At 42.5% G+C, this 16,479-nt stretch overlaps 1 protein-coding gene across 1 annotated transcript in view; it reads right to left on the reverse strand.

Annotated features, from left to right (window-relative positions):
- Positions 1–9,248, reverse strand: part of LOC127655059 (contactin-associated protein-like 5) — a 169,187-nt gene extending 159,939 nt beyond the window's left edge. Inside the window, exon 1 of the mRNA XM_052142656.1 lies at positions 9,060–9,248. Coding sequence (XP_051998616.1) covers positions 9,060–9,141 — 82 coding nt within the window. The 5' untranslated portion in view covers positions 9,142–9,248. The remainder of the gene's footprint in view (positions 1–9,059) is intronic.
- Positions 9,249–16,479: the final 7,231 nt, after the last annotated feature.

Below are 16,479 nucleotides of genomic sequence, written 5' to 3' on the forward strand. Positions count from 1 at the left end.
GTAGTGGGCTAAACCACATAACTGTAAATCAGAAGGTCACTGGTTCAATCCCCACAGTCACCACCATTGTGTCCTTGAGCAAGACACTTAACTCCAGGTTGCTCTGGTGGGATTGTCCCTGTAATAAGTGCACTGTAAGTCACTTTGGATAAAAGCGTCTGCCAACGTCTAGATGATCGTTAACCTGCTATGTTAGACAGTGAGAGAATGCCTGAGGTTATTGTCCTATATGGTCCTGGTGAATATCAAGTCAGGGGAAGCAGAGTCTGCTGTGCCACTTCCATGCCATCAGCCCAGATGGTGGGGCACATGCTCTGCCCCCAACTGGCTCATGGAAATGCCACTAGGTTGGCTAGCATTTGGAACTTAATTGAAAAAAAGAATGGTGGAGAAAAGGTATGTTTTATTTTCTGCTGATGTTCTGCTTTTCATTCTCTGAGTCTCAGAAATATGAGAGAATATGTGCGGTCACACCAGTTGCTACTGTACCTCACGGAGTTTAAAGAGATCATGACACGAGGAATCACATTTTCCTTGATCTTTTAAAATATAAGAGGTCATTGTACTATAAAAACATCAAAACATCCTCCTCACTGCAAAAAGAGCATTTGTTAAAACCAAACTGCCAAAATAACTCATTCTCTACATCCTCCACATTGTGATGACACACTGTATTACACGTTTGCATCTGACTGCCTCCACAACAACGCATCAACGCCTACATTATCTTATAACTTCCATAGCCCGCCCAGTAGCGGAGAGCAGTGAGATAACAATGAGAGAGCAGGTCAGTTAAGAGCAGAGAGCTAATCATATCAGCGAGGGTTTCCTGTCAAGTCTTGTTGGAGAAGCGGTACCAAACCTGAGTGTTTCTTACAGGGGGTCAGAATGAGGGTGGAATATATGTTATATTTTAGCATCTTCAAAGTGGCCACACATTGACTAGATTTTGCAGAAATTTATTCTTGACATTTTCTCAAACAACTTATTGAGGTAACACCCTGGGATGCTTTTTAAACAGTCTTGAAGGAGTTCCCATGTAAATGCTGGGCACATAGTGGCTGCTTGTCTTTTCGGTCCAAGTCATACATTTAAAAAAAAAATACAATTAATACAATTTTTGTATAATAATGAAATAAATTAATATATTGGCACAAATGTATTTTGTCTGCAAAAATAATTTCAAACATTTAAGCAAATGCCTTCAGATCAAAATATTTTTAAGATCACGAGAAACATTTCAGGCAAACCTTTGAAAGGTGGTGTATATAATATTCTAAGTAAACTTCAAGGAAAATATTAAAATAATAATAAAAAAGCATGTCATGACACCTTTACGATATTCAGTGATCTTCAGTGTGGAACACTGTGGATTCACATATGGATTCATGTTATTATAGGGATATATTCAATAATTTGGAATAGGACTTGGGGATTTGTTCTTTTAAATATTTCAAAACAAAAGTTCCAAAGTTTCAAAACAAGTTTTGGCTTGTTTAAATCTCTAAACTTATAATACAAATGATTTGATCTGGTGTTAGGATTAAAATCCCTCCATGAAAATCTCTCCTCTTTGTAAACTGGCAAGAAAAATCTTGAAAATGTCCCCAAAGGGCCTCAGTGTTCAAACTGAGAGGGGTCATAAGAGTTGAGGGACCCCGTAAGGTCCCCAGGTGTTTAATAGAAACTAGAACACTTCCAAGTGCACCATGCTGTGACTGAGTGACACTGGCTGATAAGAACATAATGTTTGCCTTACTATAAATTCTTCTTTGATTTATGAGTGTTTGTACACTTAATTTACAAACGTTATTTTAGAACTCAACAGTCACTGGGCTTATTAATATGCATGCAGTTTATATGCACATAGTCTTGCCGGTGTTTATCCAATGTTACATGTTAGCTCACTATGTGGAGAAATATATTTGTTATTCTATTGTGCTGTGCCAGTGATGAGCGGACCCTCCCTCAACATCTTTATATACACACAAACAAAGCCATAGCCTGTGCATCACATCCACAGTGGCCACTAAAATAAAAAGTCTATTATAAAGCCAAACATCTTACTCTCGTCATGCAAATTATTAAAATATTAAAATGGATAATTCTATATATATATATCGAATTACTCGTAAAATACTGGGGGATAAAATCTTGGGACATCTAACTGAATCTGATGTAATTATTCAGATCATAAGTGGTAGACAATCCCGTGCTTTTGCAGCTATAGGTTTTCTGCAGCCCCTCTTTTCTCCCTCACAGCTACAGTATACTGTTATCATTCCTATCACATTAATGTGAGTATAGGGTTGCCGAGCACTGATGCAGAGACACGGTCTGAGACGTAGTATATTTGGTTAATTTAGTACAGAGCAGACAACATTTTGGGTTACAGCAGTGATTTGAGCTGAGAAAGAACATGAAGCAACAGTGAAACTATTTAAAGCTATTCTGACATGCTGCGAGCTGCGAGGCCATTGTCTGTGTCCCATGACTGCTTTAATAACATTTAACATGCGAGGAAGGGCAGCAGGTGGAGTTTCTGGTTATCCAAAGTGACTTACAGTGCTTTCAAGGTATACATTTAATCAGTTAGTGTGTTCACTGGAAATCAAACCCATGATATTGGCATCGCTAGCACCATGCTCTACCAGTTGAGCTACAGAACCACCACCCCCCAATACTGTTGGGCTTCTCTCATTTCTTGCAGTGGAAGAGATCAGGAGGGAGCGCAGCAGCACTGAACTGGCAAATAATACTTTAGACATTGCATAAAAAAAACTGTTTAAATCACCAGCATCTCACTCTCTTCAGATGCCTCCCACATGGAATTACAAAAACACACTTAAAATAAGTGAGCACATTTACATATAAATAATAATTTGGGTAATAGTATTGGCTATTATTTGATTAACTCAAAATATCTATAATTTTAAGCTATTTAAAAAGGGAACACAGGAGCCCCATTTTAGTTTCAAGACACCTGATAAACACCACTTTTCAAATCTGGTACTGAGTGGTTAAAAATACTATCTTTAATAACATTTTGCATGGGATTTAATCCTGAGGAAAAGCTTCAGGAATCATTTTCAGATGGATCCATTGTTCAAATATTACACTTTCTTTCTGTTATTTCCCTAAGCCTCTCTTTGCTGCAGGCATACGGAGACAATAGCTTAATCAAATGGTATCTCAGTTAACTCTGACAAGTTATGTGTTCATGTTTGAATTTCTTACAGTATGTGCATGTTTAAATGGAAAGGAATGTTAAAAACACCTGAGGGTTGAAAGTAGGCTACATGTTGGCTGATATAATCCAGAAATATTTACTTGAGTGGTGATTGTGAAGCTTTGAGAACATAATGATATCTAAAGGGATTTACAGTCATGTGAATGGGTGAAAATAGAGCTCTACTGAATTCAGTGGCGGATTTAGGCATGGGCGACATGGGCAGTCGCAACTTTGGGGACGTGTTGAAGCAGGTTTCGCCCAGGGTGACTGTGGCAGGGTGGAGGGCGGGGCCTCGATCCTACACACCCGGTCCCGTATTAGGCTAATTAAGCCACCGTGAGGGATAAAGGTCGACTGCAGAGGATCGTGCGTGAGAGAGAGATCGTTAATGGACATGTCCGTCATGTGTGAGTGTTTATGTTGTCCTTTAAGTTTATCATTAAACTATTATTTATATTGAAAAGCCGGTTCTCGCCTCCTCCGTTCCATTGATCACTTTACACTGGTGCCGAAGCCCGGGAAGGAGGAGGGATACGCCGTAGCAGAGTTATCGCCACTACCGTCCACCCCAACGGAGCAGCCGCGGCCATCTGCCGGGGGACGAGGAGCCCAGCCGCCTGAAAGAGGACGATGGCCGCCGACCGCGAGGGGAGAAGGGGCTCCTAACCGACCGCCTGGAGCGGTCAGGGCCACTGCCAGGGGCGGAGGAGTTCCCTACCAGCCGCTGAAACGCGGCAGGGTTCAAGACCGCCGACCGCAAGCGGGGAGGGGCTCACTGCCGACTGCCTGGAGCGAGAGAACCGCTGCCATGGGCGGGGGAGACCCCTTCTGTTCCCCGAGAACGCGGCGGGGCGTTCCGTCCGCCAGGGACTGGAGGACTGCCTCTGATCCGCCCGGAGAGGCGCGGCTGTCGTCCGATAGAGGGTGGAGGAGTAGCCGAGGAACAAGCAGCGGCTTATCGGAGAACTGGCGAGTAAGAGTTTTTGGGGGAACTACACTGTTACAGGAAGTACCCCCCCATTTCTTTATTTCTGTTTCCCTCCCCTTGTCCCCTCCCTCGTCCAGGTAGATGGGGATGACCTGCCGGCAGACTACACTCAAAGCACGCCCTCCCCCAGGGAAAGAGGGGGGGGGGTGTCCCCAGCCTGAGAGAACGAGGGAGGAATGTGGCAGGGCGGAGTGTGGGGCCGGGTCGTGATCCTACACACCCGGTCCAGTATTAGGCTAATTAAGCCTCCGTGAGGGATAAAGGTCGACTGCAGAGGATCGTGCGGGAGAGAGAGATCATTTACAGACATGTCCGTCGTGTGTGTTTATGTTGTCTTTTAAGTTTATCATTAAACTATTATTTATATTGAAAAGCCGGTTCTCGCCTCCTCCGTTCCATTGATCACTTTACAGTGACACACAAAGCTAGAACCGCTACTGACTGAACTGAGCTCATTCAATTATAATGAGAGACAAATAATAGATCAAAGAATGGATAATGACTGTTAATGTGAGGTGTTCGCAATGTTGCTTTGCATTTACAGGCATTGAAAGGACATTTCTAATTAATTTGTTTTGCTTTATATGCTTCCCAATATTTAAAGCAAAGCAAACCAACATATACGTTTTTCCCATGAATTATTTTTAAAGAAGCCACACCAGCAAAAGTCTTATTGTGCCAATTTTACGAGAAAGGACTGTGTATCTGATCGTTTTCCAGATACAGACATCAAAAGATACCGGATGAAAGCAAGCAGGTAATGAGAGGCTGCAGACATGTACCAGTTCCTTGTTTCAGTTTTAAAAGCATCACTCTAACGGGGTTACTATCATATTAAATCTTTATATTACTAAAGTAGTATGTTGAAAGCTTCATATTACCTGAGTAAGTTTATTCAGTTGAATCAAACACAGAAACAGTGGAATAAATAAAAATCTTATATAACATTTGAACTTTTATTTTATTTTATTTATCTATTTATTTATTCACTTGGTACAATTCAAAATGGATTTAAATTGCTTTCAATGTATTGCTCAGTGTATTGCTCAGCATTCCCTGATGAAATATTACAAACGCTAATGCTTTAGACATTTTGAAAAGAAAACACAATGATCTCCTTAAAATGAATCTATTTCTCCTTGGTAATACTCAAAATAAAATACAGGAGAACAGGCTCAGATTGTCAACTCCTGAGAAAAAATCAGGAGAAAAAATCTCTGTTTGTGTATTCACACTGAGGGCAGAAGTTGGAGAGGAACAGCAAGACACAGATGAAGAATTACCACACCAAGAACAAAAGGAGAGCCGTACGTGTGCCTGCACCTGTAACTGAACTGTAATGTTTGCAGTGGAAACTCACTCTTTAACCATAAAGACTACAATATGAACATAGGCAGCACTTTAATAAAGCCAAGATGACTGAAAATTGTTGCTAACCTAATCATAAAAAATGAGTGAAGCAGGCAGCATGCGCTTAAAAAATGACACAGTATAACTAATTGAATGACCAGTGAGATAACCACAAGCGTCTACCAGACATAGTTAATCTCAGATCAATGATAGTAATCTCTAATAGATGCAAAGGAAGGCAGTCTATACCAATCTTCCCTGAGATTCAGGCATAAACTAATAAAACAACAATTTCAGACAGAGCACAAGTATGTAGATATCAGCATTTTAAGACAGAGGTAGCTTGACGAAAATTCATCTTTATTAGATTGAAGATTCTGAACTGAATCTCCACAGATATGCACAATCTGATGACTAACCTGCAATACAAATAATTTTGTCTGACATAGCTTGTCAGCGTGAGAAAGTCAGCAAAATCCTTGTACAATCTCTTTTATTCTGTAACTGTATCTCTCTCTACAGCAGAGGATGCAGTTATAGCCTGAATAAAGCCTCGATTAATCAATGTTTTCATGCTCTGACACCCACACAGCATAAATCAGCATGGAGATGAAGTCAAGTTTACAACATGGGCAACACAGTCAATGCTCTCTGCAGCCTCTCACCTTTCAAGGTGATTTATATTATCTGCTATTGTCTTAATGCCATTCTCCAAAGCCTTCTCCGTTTTAGCTTTCAAAGCAGCTCTCACTCTTTGTGTGATTTGATGAGCAGTAAAACGTGTTGGTTGCGAGCCTATAGTTGACCGAACATTTACTAGATTAGCCGTAAACTAGTCATTCTCCTTGTTGGACATCTCCTACAACTCTAACCTATTATACAGGAAACAGGGAAAAAAATCAATTAAAGATTCTCTACACCTTGATGCCAGTAGGAAATCTGGTCAGCTCCACAGGAGAGCTCCCTTAAAAAGCCTCCCACATTTGACCTCATAAGAAAGTTGAAATAAATGACTCTATCATGTTAATGCCCAACAAGACTCCTTTCTACCCCACTGAGAGTGGAGATGTATTTAGAATGTTTATTCAGTCAGCCTATACCTGAAATGCACTAAAATATGATTTCTAACTGAATATACAGTGAACTGTTTCTCCTGTTCGGGTCACTGCACACACTTTACATTTATAACTGTGAGCCTTTGAGTTGGACAGCAGTGATCACAAATTTTGGACAGATTGTTAAACTTCAGGCAGTTAAAGGAATGTTCCGGGTTCAAGTTAAGTTCAATCGAAAGCATTTGTGACATAATGTACCAGAAAATATGTTCGACTCATCCCTCCTTTTCTTTAAAAAAAGAAGCAAAAATGAACAATGGAAGTGAATGGGGCCAATTTTTGTAGGGTTTAAAGGCAAAAATGTGAAGCTTATGATATGATCACTAATATGAATTCTTCTTTTAAAACTCATGTATTATTTGAGCTGTAAAAATCATATTTTTACAATAATTTTAGGGTTTGTTGACATTCATCGCCATGGCAATGGATTTGTAAAATTGGCTTTACACAGAAAAGGGTAGTAAGCGATTTTATAACACTAAAATCAAGTTAACATGCATAATTATGTCTTGTGGCTATTCTTTTGAAACAGTGAGTATTTTAACGTTTATGGAATGGCCACCATTCACTTCCATTGTAAGTGCCTCACTGTAACCCACACTTTTGCTTCTTTTTTTTTTTTTTAAGAAAATGAGAGGTACGTTGAAATACATTTTTGTTGTAATCAATATTATCCCACAAATGCTGTCAATCGCGCTTAATTTGTATTGAACACGGAATATTCCTTTAAGCATTGATTGACAGCTCAGCACAATTACTTTGAATATGAAATTAAAAAAAAGAATCTTTCTCGTTCCAATGACAACATCATAAAGAGCGAATATATGGCAACCAAGTATATCAGTGTCTCTGTCCTTCAAGGGTTATTTTTTAAGTCTTCTTCTGTCCAGCACAGTATCTTCTGTTGTGCATGTTTGTGAGTCTCTAACATATTCAGGAATATGCATGCCTTGCAAACTGTTTAATATTTAAATCATCTAATTTCCTATCATTTAAATAATTAATTTTGCTCATCTTAAAAAAAGCCCCTATTTTATTCATTTTTGAGGGTAAAGTTCTCAATTCACATGACTTGTTAATATAAGACAATGTCTTGTTTTGCAAAACACAGAGTCCATGGGCCCTGACTCAATATTTGTCTTAGACAGGTGAAACAAGGCTTTCATCTTGTGTCATGTTGGGACCCTCCACTGTCCCAATGGTCATTATAAAAGGGATGTAGTTCTTCCAGGGACACTGGATCTGAAAGGACATATCCTTGTTATCCCTCTTTGAGAGCAGAGCCAGTGGCAACCATTATCTCTGTTACCTGACACAGATGACATGGGCATGATGGATCTCTGGCTTTATTCTGATGCCTCTGTGTTAAATATGAGAATATCCTTTTGCTTGTTCTCAGTGAGGATTCACTTCAACTGAACCGGCTGATCCCCAGAGCACATTTCAATTACAGCACACTCAATATATATATATATATTCACTATTTACACATTTCAATTTCTTTAAAAATTTCCGAAGTTAAATAAAATGTATTAATTATAATTATAATAATTATAATAATTTTGTATTAATTTAATTTAATTACGGTATGTTATCATTGATTTTTTATTTATTTATTTATTTATTATTTTATTTTTTTTAAATATGATTAAATTGTCACTTTGACCGCAGTGCTGGGGGACGTTTATCCCGAAACATTCCCGAAAATCGAGGCTAACTAGTGGCTGAAAAAAAAAAAAAAAAATGTTGAAAGAAACTTGTTGATACATAGCCTAATTTTACATTCACTATAGTACAGTTCATATGTGCAAACTATTACAAATGCGATGTGCCAAACAAAAGACAAGGCTAACTGTACAGCAACAACATCCAAAATCTCAGCGCTTCTTCAGTGACAGTAAAATATAGCCTAAAGTAAGGGGCCGTTCACAAATATTTTGCGTCTTTCCGTGTTGTTTATCAAATGTTTTCCATGTAAACATGCGTTAGATGGACGTCTTTGGCCGTTGCGCCGCGTCTGCTTCTCGCACAGGAGCGCCTCGTTTTTTAGACGGTGTGTAAAGTAAAAAATAACTTCAACTGTTAAAAGCGCGTCTCGAGACATCTGTGTTCTGCTCTAATCGTGGCGCTGCGTCTAGCGGAATAACACGTTCAGAGTGAACGGCCCCTAAGGCGTGTTGTAAAGACAATGATAATCAAAAGTTTCAGCCAAACTTTAAGGCATAACAATACCCACCGCATTACAATAGCGTAACAAATCGAGAAAGTTAATTTAGCTTAAACTGCATTTGCAATAGCTCTCGAATTCCCTCCACTCTTTGAAATAGCCAAATAACTTTTCATACATTATTCCAAGACACTACACGGTACTTACAGTGACTGGCGCACATTGCTGAGCTGATAACGAAGAGCAGAATCAAATTGACAGAGTAAGCCCATGACTTTGGCAAGCGCATGTTGTCCAGGTACCTGATGGCGGTATATCCTGAAAGTGTATGAAAAGAAATGTATTTCCAGTACGATTAACGTGTCTCTCTTAAGTATGTCAGCGGCTCATGCCTGTCTATCCTAAAACCAATGAGCAGCAGAACAAACACCAGGCGTGAAAGAACCTCTTAAAGACACCCACAGCTCCCAAACCGCCGTCATCGTCATCTCTCTCACGCGCGTATCCACACAAGCACACGCGCGCGCACACACAAACAGATCTCGCTCGCTCCCTCCTATACCAGGCATTATTCATTTACCAAAACAAACGATGGCTTTGCTCCAAATGCATCAGAAACCAATCCCATATGATGTTTGCATTTGTTTTGTAGGAATAAGGGGGGAACAGTGACAGTGAAAGACAATTCATGCAACATTTGTATTATTTCGTGACTGCATTTGTGCACACTTTCAGAACCATGGACAGTTCCACCGAGACAATAGAAGCTCGCTATATTCAGATTGATGTACGACAACCACATAGCTGTGAGATAATTAAGCTTCGTTAATGTTCCATTACTTTCCAGAGGTGAGACTGCTACATGCTATTTGTTGGACATTTTAAATACAGTTCTGAATGTTTTCTCAATAGTCTGTGCAACAACAACAATTGCATGTCCCCATAGCACGCCAGTATAACAACATTTTATATCTATACATTTATTTTTACATTACATCAGGAGAGTGGCCAAGCTCCACACCATTACAATATGACTGGCATTACTTGTATCTTGTAGCTCTGATATAACTGAAAAATGTTAACCAAAAATGTGTTTCATGTGATAACATCGAAAATAACTTATTTTATTAAAGTCAAAAATATTATTTAACATCTCTGAATTAACCTGAATACGTCATGGTTACTGTTGTAACCTCCGTTTCCCGAGGGAAGGAACGAGACGTTGTGTCGAATGAAGTGACACAAGGGGTCTTCCTGGGACACCAAACGTACCTCTGAACCTGAGAAAAGACCAATGTCAAGCAAGCGGCTGGGGCTATCTTAACGCTATGAAATGCGTCGGGGAAGGCGGTCTTTCCGGTCCTATTCTTTCAGGGGGAAAAGACCCTGCGGAGGCCACATCCTGCCCAGTCTAGGGGAAGGTAACATGTGGCAAATACACCATGAGGGTTGTGAAGCCATGCGTGTGAAATGGCACCGTGGTAGGTCCTGCAAATGAGGGGGGACTCTTCAAGCACGGCGACCGGGGCAGCGGGGCTGCCCAAGGGAAACGCGGGTCCGCTGACAGGGACCGCTGACAAGAACATTCAGGGAGCGACACATAGTGGCAAACCTGGGATAGAAGGCACACTGGATCAACTTGGTGAAGGGTGCTGTGTGCAAGCAGAACGCCCGGTCGGTTGTGCCACTTTACCGAGTTCTACCGGCTCGGACCTGAAAAAACACAGGACGAGACCGACTCAACCCTGAGATTGTATTATTTGACAAAGGTATTGGGTGTTGCCCAGCCCACTGCTCTGCAGATGTCTGCTAAGGAGGTGCCATGGGCCAGTGCCCACGAGGATGTCACACTTCTCGTAGGGTGTGCTCAAACCCGCAAGGGGGTGGGCATGGCCTGGGTGTGATAAAATAAGGAAATAGCATCAACGACCCAGTGAGCTAACCTCTGTTTGGAAACGGCATTCCCTTTCCGTCGTCCGCCAAAGCAGACAAAGTGCTGCTCAGAACATCTAGAGCTCTGCGTGCAGTCCAAATAGATACGCAAAGCACATACCAGACACAATGGGTCTGCCTCCTCCCAGGGCAGCTTACTTGCAGGCTCACGACCTGGTCACTGAAGGGGGTCTTAGGAACCTTGGGCACGTAGCCTGGTCGTAGCCTCAGGATAATGCGAGAATGTGCCGGACCGAACTCCAGGCAGAGTTCTGTCACTGACAGAGAACGCATGCAGGTCCCCAACCCTCTTAATGTAGGCTAACGCTATCAGGAGGGCCGTATTCAGGGAGAGGGCCTTGAGCTCAATTGAATCAAGCGGCTCGAAGGGGGTCTCTGGAAGCCCGAGAGGACCACAGAGATATCCCAGGAGGGGAACAGGTTAGGCCGGTGAGGGTTCAGTCTCCGGGCGCCTTTCAGGAACAAGTCATGCTTACCTAGGGACTTGCCATATACCGCGCCATGGTGGGCTGCGATAGCAGCTACATACACCTTCAAGGTGGAGAGGGACAGCCTCCCCTCCAGCCTCTCCTACAGGAATGAAAGCACTGACCGAACTGCGCACCTCTGCAGGTCTTCAGCTCGAGAAGAACACCAATTCGCGAACAAGCAACAATTTAGGGCGTAAAATTGCCTGGTGGAGGAAACTCTGGCTTGGTTTATTGTGTTGACTGCAGGTGGTAAATCCACTGGATCTTCCACATACCATCCAGGGGCCAGACGTGGAGGTTCCAGAGGTCTGGGTGCCGGTGCCAGAGGGTGCCCCATCCCTGAGAAAGAAGGTCCTTCCTCAGGGGAATTTTCAAGGGAGGTGCTGTCGCGAGGAGCGTAAGATCTGAGAACCAGGCCTGGGTGGGCCAGTAAGGGACCACCAGGATGACCTGTTCCTCGTCCTCCCTGATCTCTGCAAGAAGGCTCACTGGGGGAAATGCATACTTGTGTAGCCCCCAGGGCCATCTGTGTGCCAACGCGTCTGTCCCGAGAAGAGCTCCTGTCAGGGAGTACCAAAGCGGGCAGTGGGAGTTGTCTTTGGAGGCAAAGAGATCTATCTGTGACTTGCCGAATTTGTCCCATATCAGCTGGACCACCTGGGGGTGGAGCCTCCACTCTCTGCTGGGCAAAACCTGCCATGACAGCGCATCCACTGGTTGCCAGGGATGTGAGTGGTGCGCAGCGACCTGAGTCGAGGCTGACTCCAAAGGAGGAGATGGTGGGCGAGTTGTGACATATGACGAGAGCGCACTCCGCCATTGCGATTTATGTACGCTACCGTCGCGGTGCTGTCTGAATGGATCAAGACGCGCTTGCCCCGGATTAGTGGGAGAAACCTCCATAGGGCAAGAGATACAACCAACAACTCTAGGCAGTTGATGTGCCAACGCTGCCGGGGTCCTGTCCAGAGGCCAGCGGCAGCGTGCCCGTTGCACACGGTGCCCCAACCCTGTCAAGAGGTGTCTGTGGTCACCACGACATATCTGGACACCAGCTGCTAGGGGACTCCAGTCCGCAGAAAGCAGAGGTCTGTCCAAGGGTTGAAAGTCTGATGGCAAGAAGGGGTGATTGTCACACGGTATGTGCCATGGCGCCATGCCCATCTCGGGACTCGAGTCTGTAGCCAGTGCTGAAGCGGTCTCATATGCATCAACCCGAGCGGTGCGACCATTGCTGAGGATGCCATATGCCCCAGGAGGCTCTGGAATTGTTTTAGAGGAACTGCTGTGCTGGGCTCGAAGAGGGCGAGGAGTCCCCCGGTTTCTCTGCTCCCAGGAGTCTTGGCCAGAGTTTGCCAGCAAGGGTCCTGCCTCTTACTGATAGCGCCGCACTGGCCGAACAGGGTATGGTTCTTGGAGATAATGTCTCTCCTCGACGGCTTGCCTTTGGCGATTCCGGACATGAGGGACCTTCTGTCTCAGGCTCAGGGGACAATATTTCATCCCCGGCCCGAGCTGTGGAACCTTCATGTTTGGCCCCTACCAGAAGAATCTATGCCAATAAATGGGTGTCTTTGAAAGATGGTGCAGTGCACATAATGCAGATCCAGTTAACTGCCAGATTGCTTCAGTTCTGGAATTTCTGCAGGGAAGAATTGTCAGCAAGCATATGCCCCGCCACTCTCAGGGTCTATGTGGCTGCCATTTCGGCTTGCCATGCCTTCATGGATGGGGTGCCGTTGGGGAGACATCCTCTAATCGCTCGCTTCATTCGTGGAGCTATGCCACTGAGGCCTCCTGCTAGGAACAGGACCCCTTCATGGGATTTAGCAATAGTCCTTGAGGGTTTGGTTGAGAGTCTAGAGTCAGCGCCTGAAAAACTTCTGACTCTCAAGATGTTTGGCGATTACCTCTCTAAAGAGAATTGGGGATCTACAGGCTCTGTCTGTCTTGCCAGCCTGCTTAGATTTTGCCCCAGGAATGACTAAAGCAATTTTGCACCCTCATCCTTACTACCTGCCTAAGGTGCCTTTCTCGAACTTACATCCGGTCACTCTCGAAGCCTTCTGCTCCCCGGCGTTTACAACGCGGAGCAGGAAAGACTTTACAGACTTTGTCCAGTTCGTGCCCTTTAGACTTATGTCTGAACACTAGCCAGTGGCATAAGTCAGGGCAACTATTCGTTTGCCATGGGGGCCGCAACCGGGGGCGGCCACACCAAGCAGACCATTTCATCGGGTGAGGGACGCTATTGCCCTGGCCTACGAGGCGCGTGTTCAAGCTTCGCCAGTAGGTATCAAGGCTCACTCTACCAGAGGAGTCTCCTCCTCTAAAGCCTTGGCTAGAGGTTTCCCTATGCATCATGTTTGAGATGTGGCAGGCTGGTCCTCTACGCACACATTCATTAGATTTTATAGTTTGGATGTTCATGCCACTCCGGGCTCTTATGTCCTTGAGTCGACATCACAAGCTCATGTCTGAGACCTCTCGCACTCTTGTGAGCACACTACACAACCGTAAGGGGTCTGGACATCCACAGTGTGGCGCCGTGGGTATTCTCGTTCCCAAAGCGCTAATTCAGCGCAGCATCATATGTGTAGCTTTTTGAAAGGGAACGTCTCGGGTTACTTGACTGTACACTTTAGGTGTGACCAGCTGTGAATATGTGTGCAAAGCGTCAATGAAAATTGACCGGAATTTATAGCCTCTGCCGGTGACATCATTGGATGCACCTGTAGCAGGGCTATAAATAGATGCGTCACAGGTGCATCGTCAGGTATTTTGTCTGAAGAGAAGTCCTGGGGCATCCCAGTGTGGCAATGAAGCGCAGCATCTCGTTCCGCTTTTATCAGGGAACAAGGGTTACAGTCAAGTATCCCGAGACGATTTCCAATGTAAAATCTGGGTCCTGAAGCAAAACCAGTTGAGAACCACTGAGATAAAGATACAGACAGGAGCAGTCTGGCTGCGCTGTCACACATATACAGTATATGTTAATGACTAATAATCATAGGACATTACTTTAAAAGCTAACACAGCTGATGTTATTTTTCATTTAGTAGTAAATTTAACATGCTATATTTAGTCATATAAGATGTAATTGTTACATGCTATTTTTTATCATGTTTATAATTCGGTTTATTATTATCATTCTGTTAGCTTTCTTATCTATTATGTTTAATTTATTTATTTTCAAAAGGTAGACTTTTTTTTTCCACATACTTAAATTGGCCACAGCCATCTGTGCCCCTGGTCTGTGGATCGCCTCAATTTTTAGCAGCGGAAGTGCCAGGTACCAATGGGTGATCTGCGCATTGGTATCTTTCATGCGGTGGAGTCACTTGAGTGGGGTGTGATCTGAACAGAGGGTGAAGGCCTGCCCCAGCAGGTAGTAGCGGAGAGGGAGGATGGCCCACATGATCGCTAGACACTCCTTCTCCACGGTGCTGTACTCAGTCTCTCTCAGCGAGAGCTTATGACTAATATACAGCACTTGTCGCTTCTAAGCCCTCTGTCAGATGAATCCATCTGCAAAATAAAGGGGAGAGAGAAATTAATACTATTGTAACCCCCGTTCCCTGATGGAGGGAACGCAACGTTGTGTCCCCCCGGCCACGGCGCTGAACCGAGCCACTGTAACGGCCGAACCTCATTCTCGACTCCTCAGTGCAAAACCTGAATGGACAGATTCCCTCCTTTTATACGCATATAGCCGGGGGAGGGACATGCATATTCTGTCTCATCAGAGAACGGAGGTTACAATAGTAACCTAGACATTTCTAAAACAAGATAAATTAAATTTATCTTGTTTTAAGGATTTTTAGATATTTTTACAGGAAAGCAATACAAAAATTATTATCAAGAATATGATTTTTGCCCTAATATCAAAGGTCTTACAAAAAAAAAGAATTATGATCCAACGTCAATTATCGTGTCTGGTAACATGTGCATGTAAAATGGCTAGAAATAGCATTAGAACTTAGCGTAAAGCTGACAATTTATGCAAGGTTTATTTCTATATCTTCTGCTCCAAACTTACTTCAAACATATGTCTACTCATATGAATGTTACACATCATAAGAAAGTGTTTCACTGCTATTCAAATACACTTTGAATCGCATCATTTATATGTATAAATGTTTTCCATCTGAAAGGACTAAATATTAAATTAAACAAATGACAATAAAATGCAAAGTAATCTCTGCAGTAATAAAAATTATTTTTGAATGTATCAGTATTCTAATTAACAATGATTTATTTTGTAACTCTAGTGGAATACTTGTAGTGGAATATTTTAAATATGTAATTCCATTACATGTATTCTGTTACTCTCTAAAATAAAAACATAAAATGAGGATTCAGTAATGATGGGGATAAAATATACTTCATTAAATGTAAAAATAATATGCTTAAATATGCAATTTAACATTTAAAAGAAGTACATTTCAGAAGTCATACATATTTAACATGTCACAGTAACTCAACCGGACAACGTGATCGGTTAACACACAAATAATGTTAATGTTAATAAAAGTATGATAAGCAATATAATATAATCTTCAACAACTAAACCAGAAAAAATATATCAAAACATTATAGCAGTAAGCAACTTCGTCAAACGGATAACAGATAAACATCCATCTAGACTGCAAAGATGCTGTCCTGAACTGTGTGAGTGATACTGAACTGAGTTGAACAGCGTAGTTTGTTTCTCCAGCTGGAACATGAGACAGCCAGCACTTTCATGTGTGTGATGACGTGACATAATGACACAAGATAAACGTCATAAACCAGCGATTTTGTGCCAAATCGAACCTAACAGCTCAAAATAAAAGTATTTTTACAGGCTTACTGTAGTGATTCAGGGTAAGGTAAGGACATTGTTTTGAACACTGATTGTTGATGTACTCAATCAATAATGGCAATTTGTTCATTTTTAACAATAAAATCTTACATAGTGCAGCTCTAATAAAGCAAGAAAACATCTAGAACTTCACATATAGATTGTCCCATGTGACATCTTTTGTGTTTAAATTCAGCTGTATTTATAGAACCCATTTCTCATGTCCCTGTCGTAATTTTCTCTCATCAACAATCACAAATCAGTGTTTGAAGAGTTGCATGTGCTCTCTTTGAAGATGGTATCATTGCAGAAATAAGCTATTATTTTGAATGAACTAACAAAAGAGATGTTTTTAAGTTCC

This window comes from Xyrauchen texanus, chromosome 14 (genome assembly GCF_025860055.1).
Source record: "Xyrauchen texanus isolate HMW12.3.18 chromosome 14, RBS_HiC_50CHRs, whole genome shotgun sequence".
NCBI lineage: Eukaryota > Metazoa > Chordata > Actinopteri > Cypriniformes > Catostomidae > Xyrauchen > Xyrauchen texanus.